General features: G+C 38.5%; 2 protein-coding genes across 2 annotated transcripts in view; one reads left to right on the forward strand and one right to left on the reverse strand.

The window, feature by feature from the left end:
• musk (muscle, skeletal, receptor tyrosine kinase) overlaps nt 1-6611 on the forward strand; it is a 31577-nt gene extending 24966 nt beyond the window's left edge. Inside the window, exon 17 of the mRNA XM_020630583.3 lies at nt 3619-6611. Coding sequence (XP_020486239.1) covers nt 3619-4319 — 701 coding nt within the window. The 3' untranslated portion in view covers nt 4320-6611. The remainder of the gene's footprint in view (nt 1-3618) is intronic.
• Nucleotides 6612-9663: 3052 nt separating this feature from the next.
• Nucleotides 9664-16905, reverse strand: part of lpar1 (lysophosphatidic acid receptor 1) — a 40559-nt gene continuing 33317 nt past the window's right edge. Inside the window, exon 3 of the mRNA XM_020630599.3 lies at nt 9664-15255. Within this exon, the coding sequence (XP_020486255.1) occupies nt 14933-15255 (323 nt within the window). The 3' untranslated portion in view covers nt 9664-14932. The remainder of the gene's footprint in view (nt 15256-16905) is intronic.

The raw sequence follows: 16905 nt of genomic DNA on the forward strand, positions 1-16905 counted from the left end.
TTGGGAGATAAGGTAAGTGCAAAAACAGATACAGAATCACAGAAAGAGAAACAAGATCTGCCTGTTGACTGTTGAGTTGCATTGTGGGAAATGGTTTATGTTTTCTGCTCAAATTGCAAAAAAAGATCAAAAATATATTTTTGCAATTTTACCAGTAAGTATGGAAAAAAATCCCCAAAGTGCAAATTGTACTTAACTAGAATATTTGACTGAAAAATCTTGTTAACCTCATCATGATCAAGGTGTTTGGTTTACCAAGGCATATATAAGTACTTTCGCTGAATAAATAGAAACATAGTCAGCCTGGTATTTACAGAGAGAAGTTCAGGTAACTAGAGTTTTGGGAAAGTTTTTGAATTTTTACAGCTCAAAGATTACATTTTGCCTGAAATCTCAATCAGGAGGCGAAAAAAACCTGACAGTTTAACATTTTTATACGTCATTCATTTCCTGTAGCCTAATTAAACTATAATTTTGTGAGAAATTCTGTTTATTTGATGGATTGCCCCTTGAGATGAACCATCTCGTTTTCGAGGGGGTCCAACACAAAAACAAATAATCTGTAGGTGTCACGTGTAATGCTGCTTATCACATAAAATAACCACTCATTCATTTTCTCCTTCTACATGCTACTTCTTCATCAGAAGAAATGTACTAACTTTCAGTAGTTTGTCTTTCTTTTGTTTTTGTTTTCTCACTGTTGTCTATTTAGAGAGTAGTGCACTTCAAGGGTAACCATGGTAACTGTAGTGCACATGTCCTTTGTTATGACAGAAACTATTGCATAAGCCTTAGTTTAAACTGCAGAACAAGCAGAAAACGAAAGAGGCGTAATGCAAACGCCTCTTTTAAACCGTTATGTTAAAGAAATATTTTAGAGGACAGACTAACTTTAGTTTAAAGCTTTCAGCAGTTTATCCAGCAGAATACAGACACTTCCATCAACATGCTCCTATTCCCTTTTATGAAGCCTTTTTCTCAAGACATTTGTCATTGTGATTCTATAAACTCTTTGGAGATACAGATAAGTCTGTTTGGCAGTAAACAAATGCTGCTTGACAACAGAAATGCCTTTGTTGGCCCAAGTGACACGAATGTCCTCCATTAATGTTTATCTGGGCTAATAGCTCCATATCTTACCTAATACAAACAGATTGCATGCCAATATACAGTACATCCAGGAAGACATTTAAACACAGTCTGTGAGTGAGTAAACACAGCCACTGCTCATCCACTGTGCTGAAAAACAACAACTCTGTTTGCTTTGGTCCATGTTAAGGCTCCAGTGGTTGTGAAATGTTTGTAAGATCACCTCAGGCAGACAAAGAATGAGACCCGTGTTCAACTACACTGTTTTCTATCTTTTGTTCAGCTTTTTGAAATAACTCATGTAGAGTACAGTGACACATTAAAACACAGAGGTCTCTGGAGGCATGAAACCAGAGGTTGATTAGATTATTTAGTTAACCTCTAAACAACCTCTAGACTAATAATACACTGTAAATCATGTGTAGAAATACATATATAATCCATGATATGCATGTGTCTAACTTTAAATGAGAGGTGCCATATGTCTCCATGTCATTATTCTACAGCATATGTATATGTGTGTGAGTGCATGATGGGGGCCATGTGTTATGTATATTTAGCGATGGGCTGAACCATTTTGATCCAGCTACTGACCCCCGGGTAAGGCTGCTACTGTTGAACTACAGTTCTACTAGAGGAGACCCAACCCCCACTTCCCACTTACACCCTCACCCAGCAGCAGTAATCAGAGCTTTTCCTCTGGTGACCCACGAGACATGAACTCACTGAGCATGACCTCCAAGCCTCATCACAGTGAAAATGTGAGATTTGTTTAGATTAGAGAACATTAGAATAGACTTTGCAACTTTATGTTTTGTTGAGGCTTTTTATTAAGATTCTAATTAACTTTAATATGGCACCCTGATTTCTTAGAAACCTTTGTAGGATCTTATGTCTGCATGTACCAAATATGCTATGTATCATTTTGTTGGAGGTTTTATCGTGTGCACACAAAAAATGTAAAACTATGTCCCCCTGTTTAAAATGGTAGCAGATTTCATTCTGAACTACTACTACTACTACTACTGACATCTTCCAGATGTGTCATGCATTATTTAATACACTTTTTGACTAAAATTCTGCCAGACATATTTGTTTTTGGGACACTGGGTTTGTGTTCTGTGTCTTTAAAAGAGGTTGCAGTGACTGGGTTACATGCAGGTCAGTAAAGTTCCCATTCATGTTTTATACACAAACAGAAGCAGTGACATGAACTAAATCAAAACCTGTGATTTGTAGCCAATATGACTCAGTGCACAGCAGTACATACTGACCACAAGTGCGCTCATCGTGGGCTGAATTTAGAAGCACAGACACAATTTTCTTAGGCTCAAACTAAAACTGGCTGCAAAAAGAGAAACTGAAACCACTGTTTGATGCATTGGTATTTTTCCAACTGTTGGCAGACTTGGTAATTTATTGTTGTATTTTCCACAGGGAAATGAAGTACTCAATAACTGGAGTCAGTGTGAATGCCAGTTTTCATGAATGGCCCCTCTAAAACTTAGTCAGGGCAGTTATTCAAAGAATGTGCTACCATTTCTCTATGCCGCACAAATTGCAAAATATATTTAAAGGAATGTACAAATACACAAGCAATTTTGATGGATAGAGAATTTAATAGAGGCATATTATTATAAGAGAGAGTAAAAACAATTGTAATTAAATTTGACGGCGTAGTCCTCTGCACATGCTAGATGAATCTCTGATGAACTATTAAATTATTGAACTATTAAATCAGAATGAATTGTTTTACATGATACAAAACACTGCTAGTCAATCTAAGTATTTTTTTTGAGCCTCTGAGCTGTCTTAGAAAATGTTTCTTTTGGACATTGTTCAAGGAAACACAATCTGAAATGTAGGAGAATCATTTTTGACTCTTACGTCTATCCACCAGCGGCGGCTGTGGCTCAGTGAGTCGGTCATCTCTCAATCACATTGTTGGGGGTTCGATCCCCAGCTCTTGTAGCTACATGTCTGATGTCTCATTGGGTAAGACACTTAATCAAGTTGCTAGAAAAGCATGATACAAGTTCAAGTCCATTTACCGTAAAAAAAAAGACCATGCTGTGTAGAATCTCTTTCAGATTCACAAGTAGTGCAGTCACAACCATACCTCTTAAAGCTTTATAAATGCTCTTTAATTTCCAGTATTTCCCCTCACTGACAGGTTTAGAAGAACACGAGGTCACTTAACACACACACACTATGTATACACACTAATATAAGACTGTGAATCCACTGTGCGTGAGAGTTTATTTGTGAGTACACTTCACAGATAGTTTAGTCTGGTTTTATGTTTAGTCAGAATATTTATTTACATTTTCCAGTGAATGCACTCATTGAACGATACAGCAGTAGAAAAAAAAACGTAATTCAGCACAGTTTAATGATGTCACAGATATGTTTTTTCTTCTTCTCTTAAACCTCTTGGCTGGGAAAATGGCCCACTCACAAGCCTTCTGTCTCCTCTCTATGTGAAATATCAATTGTGAATTAAAATGGTGTGTATGGTTTCTTCCACAGGCGTTTGTGCAGTGGGTAAACCCATGTGTCTGATGTTTGAATACATGGCTCACGGTGACCTCAATGAGTTCCTGCGCCGCAGATCTCCAACGCAATCCGTGCGCACCCTCAGTCGTGCCAGCCTGTCGGGTCGTAGTTTCTCCCTGGAGCTGGAGGCAGTGTCTCTCTCCTGTGCAGAGCAGTTGTCCATTTCGAAGCAGATCGCTGCAGGAATGGCCTACCTATCAGAGCGCAAGTTTGTCCATCGTGACCTCGCGACTAGGAATTGCCTGGTTGGCGAGGACATGGAGGTGAAGATCGCAGACTTTGGCCTCTCCAGGAACATCTACTCAGCAGATTACTACAAAGCCAACGAGAACGACGCCATCCCTATTCGCTGGATGCCCCCAGAGTCTATTTTCTACAACCGCTACACAACTGAATCAGACGTGTGGGCATATGGGGTGGTGTTGTGGGAGATTATCTCCCATGGCATGCAGCCATACTACGGAATGGGCCATGAGGAGGTGATTTATTATGTGCGTGATGGCCACATCCTCTCCTGTCCTGAGAATTGTCCTATGGAACTGTACAACCTGATGAGGCTCTGTTGGAGCACACACCCTTCAGACAGGCCCAGCTTCAGTAGTATACATCGGATACTGGAACGTATGCATCAAAACACATTAAGTGTCAATTCTGAAACTGAGGCTGACTGCTAAAGTGGGAACTCTTTTGAGAAAATTCCATGTGCAAAAACACATTGTCATTTGTGGTCTTTGGTGCCTTAAAGAGGACATATGATCCCCCTTTTCTACCGTTTCAAACAGTCTCCTGTCGTCTAAATGAAACATCTGTGCTGTGCTTTGGTCAAAATATAACATGAATCAAGCACCAGAGGAGGTTATGACCCTGTATAAACCAGCTCTCTCAGAACACTCCGTTTTGGTGTGTGTGTGTCTCTTTAAATGCAATGACCCTCCCTGAGATTTCCTCTGTAGAGAAAATAAAAATGGTGGACCTGCGCAAAAGTTTTGTTCTAGGTTGGGGGTGGAGTCCATGGGTGGAGATACCAGGGGAGGGGAGAGGATTTCTTCTTTTTTTTTTACCAGAATCCCACTGTGACATCACAAGGAGAGCTAATTTAAAACAGAGCATTTTTCTCTGTGTTGTAAGACTTATACAGACCACAAACAAAGGACTGGATGGGTTTATTTCACATTTTGTGGGTCAGTAGACACTAAGGTTACCCAAATATATGTTCAGAAACACTGTAACAGTGGATTTTTCATAATATGTCCCTTTTTATATCAATCTTGACATCTTTTCTTGCTTATCTTTTTCTATTCAGAAGATTTTCTTACCACAAATGCCTTTATTATGTAAATTACAAGACAACTACATCATCAGTTGAAGAATTGTTTTTGTAGGTTTTGATTGATGACATTTGAATGCATGATAAATAGACTTAAACTCTGACCACTGATTTCAGAGTCGGAACCTTTGGATATGTTAAAGCCTTAAAAATAATAATTAATCATTAAGGTGTATTTAAACATTTTGATACATTTATCACACGTGGGATTATTGGATTTTCCTTTTTGTCTTCTTCAATCTGAGCTATCAAGCAGTTACTAATAACCTATGAAAGAGAATGGTACTCTTTTTATTTTTCATAGCAATCACATTGCTAAATGTTAACAGTCACCTCTGTGGCACGTTATCACTTTAAAGCATTGCTGTTGATTGTTTTTTAATGACAAGTCGCTATTCCATTTTCTGGGCATTCTTGTTTGACTTTCCGTTTCTTTATCACTGAGTTGTTGATCGCTGATGTTTTCTTTTTTCCTATTTGTCAGTGTTTGACACATGTAGTTTGATATAAATAAATCCATTTTGGATTACAGTATATTGTGCCAAATCATACAAAAGTTATCTCAGGACACAAATCAAGAGAGCAGGTCTAGACTGTACTTTTTGAAACAATATTTAGAGAGCTTCAACATTAATTCATCATTAATAAGCACTTGGCAAAAATACAGTTTCAAGAAAAACCTTATTTTAAACAGGCAGAAACCTCAAGCAGCACCCGACTGATTGGTCAACAGCTATCCGTCATGTCTGGATTACTACATACATTACAGCAGTATTGATGTATTTAAGAGCTGGCCAATCAGAAGACAGTGGGCATGTGGGTAGGGGAGCCTAAAAGAGACACTATCTGAAATGAACTATTTCAAGCAGAGGCTGAAATGAGGGATTTTACTGACGACAGTTTAAGATAAATAAAGAGGTTTTTGAGCTTCACATCTCAGAATGCTTCTCAACACTACAAACAGACAATAAATGGGGAAAAGTACATTAAGTACGTACTTAATGTAAAAAATAGTCATCATTCTTCAAGCTATTGATATTTTTCATCTCTGTACAAACATTTTGACTGAATAAGATCGAAAGGGACATGTTTTAATCAGAGCAATGTTACAAGCATCTCCTGTCTCATCAGTTTTTTCATGTGGATTACTCTAGTGGAATCACAAGTTTATTTGTTGGATGTATTTAAAGCTCCTGTGAGGATATTTTTTGATGGTTAGCAAATCGACTCAAATGAATACTGATGCCTCTTCTTCAACCTCTGCCAGGGGGAAGCATCAGAAGAGGTGAAGAAGAGCAGCCTTTTCTCAGTGATTCTCAGTGAGCGTTCAAAGAGAGCAGGATAACTACTTCACATGTAAACGCAGCATAGAGATTAGAGGTACTGCTTTGATCACAATGGGCCACATAATCGACACAAACCCAAAGTTTCTCACAGCAGCTTTAATAAAGAGATTAGAATTAAATAAGATACATTATTTAACCATGTCAAAAGGTTTTACTCCTTTTTTTAAAATGGTGTGATGTTGACCTTTTGTTATTTGTTACGCAACATAATGCTGGCTTTGTCCCTCTTATTTGTGTATAAATATGATATTTCTTTGTATGCCTTTCAAATAAACATAATAATTGCTGGCAAACACAGTTTGTATGTATACGACTTGTACATTCAAATGTCCTTTATTTGGAGTTTCTTTAATCCCTTGTGCTTGCATAACATGTCTTAAATCCAGGAAAAGTTGTATCAAGGAATAATGTTTGGAACCATTTCATCAAATGCCTTGTTGAATACAAAAAGCAGAAAACTAGTAAAGAAGAGACAAAATCCTTCAGAAACCCTTCCTGAGCGACTCTCCCTCCGCAGGCCCTGCTTACATCGTGTAAACTTTGGTCGTGTGATGTTCAGGACAAGTGATTTTCTGCACCTTTAAAGAAACAAATGGGAGTCAGTGGCCTCACGCAGGCTGCTCTGTAGTGTGGCTTTATGGTAAGAGTGTGGAACAGCTGTAAAAAAAAAAAAAAACTATAACATCCTCAGACATACCCGCAGCAAATGACACATGCCCTACAGCTTCCCCAGTATTATTTAAAGGGCAGCTTTTTCAACAAACAATGGGACTGAAGCATGAACAAAGACAGTCAAGAGTCCTGAACTACTTTCTTTTAGTCATTCTAATAAGACAATATGATGGGTTTTACATCTGCAGAGTCATAAATGTGCACAATAAGTTATACATTTCTTTTGGTCTGACCCTAAACCTTACTCTGCTTTGAAGGCCGCTTTCAATCTGTTTGTTGAATCATGAGCCTCCTCTGACACATGGCCCACAACATCCCCTACTCCACCCACAGAAACAAAAGTACAGAAGTACGTTCCCATGTGGATGCTGCAGTCTTATTACTCTCCACCAGAGGGATCAGAGAGGTTCACTTAAATAGATAACTGATTTCTCATGCAGGGTTATATGCACAGTATATTTCTCTATGTATTAGAGAAAATATTTTTTGCAGACATCTTCTTTGTGTTGCTTTTGATAAGTTTGTTAATGTGTCTGTGTTTGTGTCTAACTGCATGTGTGTGAGGATGTCTACTTGTCTGTTTGTGTTTTTTGAGGATGTCCAGTATAAACTGTTTAAAGTAGGCAGCCAAGAGTTTGGCCTGCACTGGTCATCTCTCCTCCTCTTCAACCAAACTGTGGATCAGACTGTCCCACTCCCACTTCCTCTGTGCTCCTCCCTCTCCTCAAACCTGCTATTGTTGACTGTCTGGAGTACATTTATACCTTTTCCTTTGCATACTTCATTTTCTTCCTTTTCCTTGTTCAATTCTTAAGTCGTTGTGTGGTGGAGTAACTAAGGTATAGTCATTGGTACTCAATTTGAGGTACTTTTACTTTTCTTTGCCTTCTCCATTGCATTTCAGAGGGACATACAGACATTTACAGGACATTTGCTAGGTTTACCTAGGTTTAATATCAAAACATTTACATGGAATTTGCATTTTAACATTTTAGAATACCAAATGTTGTTTTCAACACTTTCTGGGTGAAATTTCTGCCAAGAAAATGTCCTTACTGTTGCTCAGGTAACAACTCAGATTCTCTTTGTTAGCTGTTCAAATACACATTTCCCATCCAAAATGTCCTAATGTCCAACCACTGTAAGCAGCCTAAAGAGGTCAAATTATTTCATAATGCACAAAAAGCAAAATTAAGTTAAAAGTCCCTGTAAGTACTTCAGATCTCTGAAACTAGATGCATGTTCTTGTGAAAAAAAATTTGGAGGATGGAGGCCTGTGATGTGATGCGAGTCATTTTGATTGCACCTTCCTTCGTCCTTTCTTTGCTCCATCTCCATCACCACTGTTTCCTGTCTTATCTGTAGCCGCTGTCAGGTCTCTCTCCCTCTCTTAAAGCACTTTTTCTTTTAAATGTTTTGGTTGAAATTTAACACAAAGCCTGCTGCGGATGCTGGGAAGTGACACTCACTCAGTGAATTAGGCGATTGTCCCATTTGCAGACAAAGGATTTATCTGAACTCTCTAACCTTCCTGCCAGCTTGCATTCGTGGCTTTTTAATGTTTTGGACACCAGAGATTTATACTTTGATGAAAACCACTTCCTGTGCTGTCATGATAATCTCTCTTCTGTTCTGAACACCTTGGCAGCAGAGAAATGTCATGTTTCTGAAGAAGCAGGTTGTGTTTGTGTGTGAAACGTTCAAATCTTCTGAAGTTCAGCAATTCCTGGATATCTTGGCATGAAGGCAGCTTGTAATGTTTTGTTGACTTTTCCATATGTTATTATAACTTTAGTTGGCAACAGTAATGCTGATTCAGTCCATTTACAGTATACGAGCTATATTCTGCCTCGCATGAAGTAGGATATTTGGACTGAGGAGACATATTAATCACTTGGATTTTCAGCAGTCAAACACGCTGGGAATCAAGGAAAGTGTCTTTATCACCATTGTGACGATGATGTGACATCCCCCTCACTCAGCAACAGCACACAGGAACTTCCTGTGTGGCCGAACAGGCTCTGATTGGCCCATTCAGGGAGCAACAGGAAGTATGGAGACATATATCAGTCAACTGGAGGCTACTGATCCAAAGCTGTGGAACAATAAACACACACACACACACACACAATCACACACACACACACACACACAATCACACACACACACACACACACACACACACACACACACACACACACACACACACACACACACACACAAGCACTCACACACAGAAAACATTCTTTCCTATGAAAACATCAGGCCATCAGACAACATTTTACAGTAGCATTAAACATACACACATACATCACTTGTAAAGTATGCCACTTTTTTCTTTTTTTTGCAGGGTCTGCCATCCACCAACAGTCTTTTGATCATTTGTACATGAAAAATAAGCAGTTCTGCTTTACTGTAAGCTGTTATGGTTTGAGGTTGAAAATCATCTTCATATGCTAAGTAAAAAACAGCATCTTAAGACCTTATTAGGTCTACTGTAGAAATCCTGCATGTCATAAGGCAAACATTATCAGCCAATGTGTGACCCTGTATAAGTTTGTGGAAATCAGAAACCAAAACACTGGCAGAAAACAGCACCACTAGGCTAAACATGTAAGATAACGGTAAGTTAAAAAGTCAAATCTTACACAAAAAAAAGACACAAAACAAAAATTCAGACTGTTCTCTTTTTTTATTGTTGCATGGATATCAACACTTTGAATTTTGATGAACATTTATTTATATTGGCCCTTACAGACAAGATACTCACATTTATGTTTGTGTCACAATCACTTCTTACAAACAACAACTTGTATAGAATTTTAATTTTCTATCTCAAGCTTGGAAAATATTTCAAAAACATTTGAAAGCTTTGTTTCGCTTTGGAAGAAAAAATATCAGACCGGGATGTTTGGAAGATCAGTCATTGACCCTTCTTGTGTAAACATCGTGAATCATTATGAAGTGTTAACATGTTTGGAGGCTGTGTTGAGTATCTTTATATTAAAACTAAAAGTCATGCTGTTGAAGAACCGTTTAATACTGTAATATATTGCTCTTACAGTGTGTCCTAACAGAACACAAGCATCAGACATCGTATGCTGTCCATTAGATATTTACTTCTCTGCTCTGTGAATTTCAGATTGTTAAAAGTATCAGAGTCAGTGCGTTTATTATGAGTGTGGAGAAACTGAAATGTATTGCTTTGTATTGCCGGGCCTTTAACAGTGATGAGCCAAAAAAAAGTGATGCCTACAAGTCATCTACTACCATCTCACCAAGTGGGTGAGGAAAGTGAAAGAAAACACACCCAGCCTCTTGTCGAGCTCCCTCGTGCCTCATTCTTTATCCATTTGTACATGTGCGACAGAAAGAAAAATAGAAACAGGGCATTGGGGTAAAAACTGATACATTGCTTGTGGGCTGTTAGGACACTCCAGTAGGAAAGGACAAAATCGTGCTCATGTTGCATGCTGTTAGGACACACTGTGACACTGTGAACATTTTTATGTTCTATTTGAAGGAAAATGCAAAACGACGGTGTTAGCAACACACACACTTTGAGCAACTGAAAAACCACCTGAAAATCTTGCTTTAGCTGACCTCTAGTGGTTAAACTTCTCACCTAGCTGCAGTGATGTTACGGTGTAATCCAGAGTCCCCTGACATCGGCAGTGACATCACTGTTGGGAATGGTTACCAATTTAACAAGGCACACCCATCAGTGTTGCTGAGGTGAAAGAGGCTCGGGATTACTCGACCAAAGAGGGCCAAAAAAAAAACCTTTGTTCAGCCTGGTGTAAAGTTGCTCCTTTAGGAAGAGCACTGCAAGGCACTGCACACATGGATAACTAGTTCTGGGTCACAAACATGTAAATAACTGTTATAGTGTCCAGAGGAAGTTTGTTAATTAGGGTCAAAATAAAAAAAAAGAGCTCATGACATGGAAAACATCAACAACATCCTACAGTACATTGCGACAGAGTATAACAGTTAAATTTACAAACACTTTCCCTTTGGTGATTAACTTTGAATAATATATTTTATATACATACATACTGTACACACATACTCACAATGTTGTAGTGACAAACTGGTAAACAAAGACACTTAAAGACAGATAGTTAGGTTGGTTTGCTGTAATACCTGAATGAGTATTTTGTTAGAAAAACACTCACAGTGAATATCTAAATATGGAGGGTTGAGTCCATAGCAAAGGTTGGGCAATATTAGTTGCACTGCTTGTGTCAGTATTCTTGTGAGGCCTCTTGTGAAACATTAACATCAGTGACAGATGGACAAACTCCAAAGGCAAAACTGCATCTTTGGAATATTGAGTTTTCTCAATTTGCTTCCTTGATATAGTTTAAAGGCACATCCAGGAGAATATAGGCCAAAAACATTGGAGAATCACTCCTCACTCTAAAGAGCTCTGGTAGAATAAATACACATACACTGTAATCGTTTACTCAATAAAGGTACCAATGTTGCCTCATTAATAGGTCAGACGTTTGTTAATTTCAACATGTAATAAATACCAGCTGATTTCACGTCTTACTGCAGCTTTCTGACAAACATCCTGATACTTGGAATGTTTTTTTTTGGCTGTGATTCCCTCTTTTCTGTCAGCTGTTGGAAACTTTGTCAAGGTTTTTCGGCCCAAAAGTGTTTTGATTCACATTTGGACGTTCCGCTGGCAATTTTTTTATTTCAACAACGCACGTCATTGCATCAGCATGCTGACCGTCAGCTGGAAATGTAGAGTGTAAGTCGCAGCAATTAGTAAGAGCACTTGTTTAACCCTGCATTGGTTTATCTATCGCACTTCTCGGATTGTTAATTCCGGAGAACATCATGGAGGCTACTAGACTATTACTGTTCAAATAATAAAGTGTAAAATGTCATTGTTGTCAGTACACCTTTATATGAAGGTTAAAAAGCAAAAACGCTTTAAGATGTGGTATGGCAAATATTCCATTCATTTTTAAATTGTCATTAAAAATGTTTATGCCTGCAATCATATTTTTCACAGGACAAATATAGAGTCCAAATCGTAATCCATGCCAACCTAATACACCTGAAATGATGTTGGAATGTCCTTCTAAATAAGACATTTGGAGTTGAGTATCTAAACCGTAACTGTGAGACATTCAACTTAACTTTATATTAAGGGGAATCCAACTTTGCAGCTTCTAATTTAAAAAAGACAGCACAAGTTGTTAATAGAAAGACTCTACCTAAAAATTTCAAGTCCAAAGAAGACTGCCTACTCAGCTGGACATGCCTGAGATTTCATGACATTTTGTCCATTGAAGTGTCAACTTCCTCAATAAATGAGACAAACGTCTCTGCTCTGGAGTATTGTACACATGCAACAGTGCAAATAAGAAACAGGCTCCATTAGTCATCAATGGAGAAACACATTGAATGGTAATAATTTGTGTCCATCCTTATATGCAACATTTGCAAGTATGAATTCACATAAACTTTATCATAACCTTATCCATCCAGTATGGCAACACAATAAAACACGTTATATTTTAGATGGATAGCTCTACTTCATATCACCAATAACACTGACAAAGCAATACATGTGTACTTGTCGTTCAGCTTCTAGTTAACAGGGAATATGCCATGAAGGAGTTAACAATTTGGAGATTTATTTTCACAATTATGTATGAGAGACCAAGCTGATAAGGAGCTCATGGGCTGAGTGGGATATAGTAAGAAGGGCAAAAGAGCAACAGATTGTGGACTAAGTATTGCAGGGATTGGTAGCTTTTGATCCGATGGAAATTTGTAAAAAGTCAAAGGAATGCAATGGAATTAGTAGATTTGGCCGTAAAATCTAAGCCATGTTTTTGTGTTGCTGAACTCTGACATGATTTTGCATCACTGATCAGTTGCAAATTGCATAATTACCGACAACATTGTCAGCGCTGCTCTTTGGATGATGGTCTTTTAGTTAATTTACTGTTTATAACTGTTGGATAAACTGCACTGAAATTTGGTAGAGCCATTCAGCCCCCCCCCCCCCAGAATGAAGAGTATTGTGGTGATCTCCGCTGACTGCAACCATCAGGTTGTAGATTTTTCCTGTGTCTCATGACCAGCTACAAAAAACAACATTTTAAACATTTATACCAACCTCAGCTTCACTTTTTGTTTAGTGCTATTCTGCAAGCTTAAGTTAGTTTAATTAATATACTGTAGTAATTGTCACCTTTAAATCTCAAGGTCTTCAAAGCTCATGCTACTGTTAAGTTCAAAGCACTGCATTGCCTTAGTGCAGCTGCTTGTTTGGCTGAAGACTCCTACTCTTGTAAGGTAGCTTTATTACAAAATGGACTTGTTGGAAGTATCATTCTAGTTCATTCACTTGATCTTCCCACTATAGGTCTGGTCATAATTTAACATCCCCACATCAATGTCTTCAGTTCCGGAAAGCTGGTTGCCCTAATTATAGTTAGCTGCTGTATAATTGTGGTTGGTAAACTACAAATCCTGGCAGACATTCATTAAAATCAATTGTTTCTTCATTTCATGGCCAAATGCTGCATTATATCTCCTCTCATGATGTTATGATCACACTTTTTGACATAACTTACTGACGTCCAGCTTCAGATAGTCTACTGGTGCTATCAGAGAGCAGCAACACCTCTTTCCCCTCAGACAGTCTCATAAACACAGACTTTATCCACCAGAAGTGGACAGCTCAGCACATTTCATGATCTGAGCTCTGTTATTGCGTCCCACATATGACCTTCATCTTGTCTCCACATAACACCGAGGCACAGAGTCTGTTCTGAAACTGCAAACATTATCCTCCCTTCTTCGGTAAGATCCCTGGAACGACCTGTCTCCAATTCCTACCAGAGAATAAACAGGATTCCTGCTGATCTTGGACCCTTCATATCTTTAAGTTGAATGGAGGGAACGCATTTGGGATGCATTCATGAACGCTTTTAGTCAGTTAATAGGATACGTTTAAGTTAGAGTTATTAAAAGATGAATGAAGCTACTGCAGAAATAAATAGTGGCTCTGGTTACTCAAACATAACAGGTACAACTGTGATGCATTATGCTTTGGAAATCTCTAAACATGCCCAACATGTCAGTATTGGTAGAAAGTCTTAGATTTTCTTTACTTGCGTTCTTTTAACCCTGGAATAAGATCAGAGCAAGAATAAGAACAACCTTTAGAGTCCACAAGGTTATTTGATTAGTAAAAACAAAATGGTATCGTTCCTTTTAAGTTACAGGCAGGTGTTGGTCTGATTTTCCACAGATTTAAGATCTTTCCACAGAACACATGAACAAAAAGAAAGTACAATGCTCTTAACCTGGGTCAAATCGAGGCAAAAGGTTGAGACTAATGCAAACGATTCCTGAAATGGGTGTTATGTGAACACTTATGGAAGTGTTGTCCGCAGAACAAATACTCATGATGTCATAGGAAACTGGTTATCTAAGTGTCCAAAACCCTTAACAAAAGGACGCAAAGTTGAAGAAGGCTGGGGAAAAAGAGGATGTGTTATACTGGCATTACCTTCACTTCACAGATTACTTTAAATAGTTCATAAACATCAAAGTTTCAAACACATGGAAAAGAATAACAACAACTGAACAAAAATACTAACAGCCTAATGGTGTCCTCAAAGATCACACTCATCTTCTGCTCTTCCCCAATCACGATAAAGTCTTGTCAGCTTTCATTAAAGAAGCCATCTTCTCCTTCATTGTGATGTCATCCCGTTTAACATCAACTCTACTCCACATACTTCATCTTCATTCTTGAATTTAACCCCTTACTGTCCACAGTTCATATCATGTTAGCAGTCCTTCTTGACCTTCCCATGCTGCCATAAACCGTCTTACAGTCGCTATCTCCATAAGAGATTAACCCTTTATGCTGTTAATCTCTGTGGTTTCAGAACCACCTTTATACCACCGAGTGTTCGTTGTTATGGTGGTGATGGTGGTGAGTTCCACCGCTCAGCACTGTGTGGTTGACGGATGACGCCGACCGGTCAGATCCCTCCACCACCGTCCCATTGGTGTTCTCCTGCCGCTGACAGCACAGGATCTGCCTGAAGGTGGCGCTCATCTCCTTGTCTCGGTAGGAGTAGATGATGGGGTTCATGGCCGAGTTGAACTCAGCGAGAAGCAGGAAGAACTTCTCGTAGGTGAGGACGTTGCAGTTGGCACAGAAGACGTCGAGCAGGAGGATGACCAGGCCAGGGGTCCAGCAGATGATGAAGGCACCTGAGAAGACATAAAACAGAGAGGTTAACATTTAAAGTTGATCTGCTGGACCCCTGGCCTGGTCTATCTAGTTAACTATCACTCAGCAGTGTCACCAATTGGTATGTTGTGGTTGGTTTATCCTTAAATGAGTTGGGAGAAATCCTTGCTGGTCTTGTCCCGGCAACAGAAGCCAGGCTCTCGAGTAGACGGAGCTCCCCCAACCTTCAGTGAGGTAATCTGTCCAGTATCTACCATCTGTGCCATCCTAATACCAAAACCTGACACCCAACCACCATCATTGGACTTTGTCGTCCCCTCTACCATCGCAGTGCTCGTTCATGCACGGCCTGCTCCGACCTCCACCTTAGTGGCAAGGAAGTGTGGACAACAGGAATGCGAGGAATATAAAGGAGAAATCCTTCCTGCATATTATCCCATGTGCTCTTTTGTAAAGCTCTCGAGAAATCACTTGTTATGAATTGGCGCTAAACAAATAATGACTGATTGATTGATTAACAAAAGCAATGTCCAGTGAAATAGGACTACTGGTCCTATTATGGCCAACTATGGTATGAGGCTGACTCAATTTAATTTGTCCTAGTTTACTTGTTTTAAACCAAATAAGTATTCACCAATTTTTTAAAGCTGTCTGGATATCTGCAGTTTATTATGAGATACTTTGGGTTTGTTTTGCTGACTCACACTTAAAAAACAGTGATTCATTTGTACTTGAACTTGAATATCACATCATGTGGCACATAATAAACATCCACCTTCACTTTTGTGAAGCAAATATTCTGCCAATTAGACCCCCTGTTTAACTCTGGCAAATATCTTCACATGTTTCCTCTTTCTGTGAACCAAACAAAAGAAAAATAAATACAAACAAATATTTGTTTATTTGTTACTTTCAGACAAAAAAAGTCTGATTGGATTATGTAAAGACAAGCAAGGCAGCCTGAGTTTGTTGTTGTTGGTCGGTCTTTGGAGACACAAAGCACTTCACAACCACATCATTCATAAACACACCCGCATCAGTGCAGGAGAAAAGAGCCAATGACCACGTCTTAAATATTTTAATGACACATTCAGACAACAACATACTGTTGTAGGACATTGTTTTTAAATACTTTGTGGGTGAATTAGGTTTTGGAGCAACAGAATAAATAAATAGCACTTACAAGCTATCATTCAAAGTGATAGATAAACATAAATTAGTGAAATGGAAGAAGTGATTAAATGATTTTAAATAAATATTATTAATCCATTACCTTGAATCTGTCTGAACTAAAATAAATAAATATATATATCTTGCGTATGCTTTCCCCACAAAGTATGATCTTGTTAACACAATAGTAGCCATTTTTTGATTCTTTTATGAGATCGAAGATTAATTAGGAACTGAGTGAATGGCAAAAATGATTAATGGGAAACTGTCTAAACTTCTAGTGCTAAGAACATATGAGTTCTCAAAAAGGCTGGTGAAAGTGTGATAATTTTAATTACATTATTCTATTTATCATTTCATTCTCTTAATTATGTAATGTGAGGGGAAAAAAGAAGGGATACAAAACTGTATAGTGTTTCATTACTTGACTAATAACATATATAGTGACCGTGTGTCACTTTTAAGTTTCCATAAACTGGGGCGACCGGTGCAAAGGTCAA

The sequence above is a fragment of the Labrus bergylta genome, chromosome 17 (assembly GCF_963930695.1).
Source record: "Labrus bergylta chromosome 17, fLabBer1.1, whole genome shotgun sequence".
Classification (NCBI taxonomy): Eukaryota; Metazoa; Chordata; class Actinopteri; order Labriformes; family Labridae; genus Labrus; species Labrus bergylta.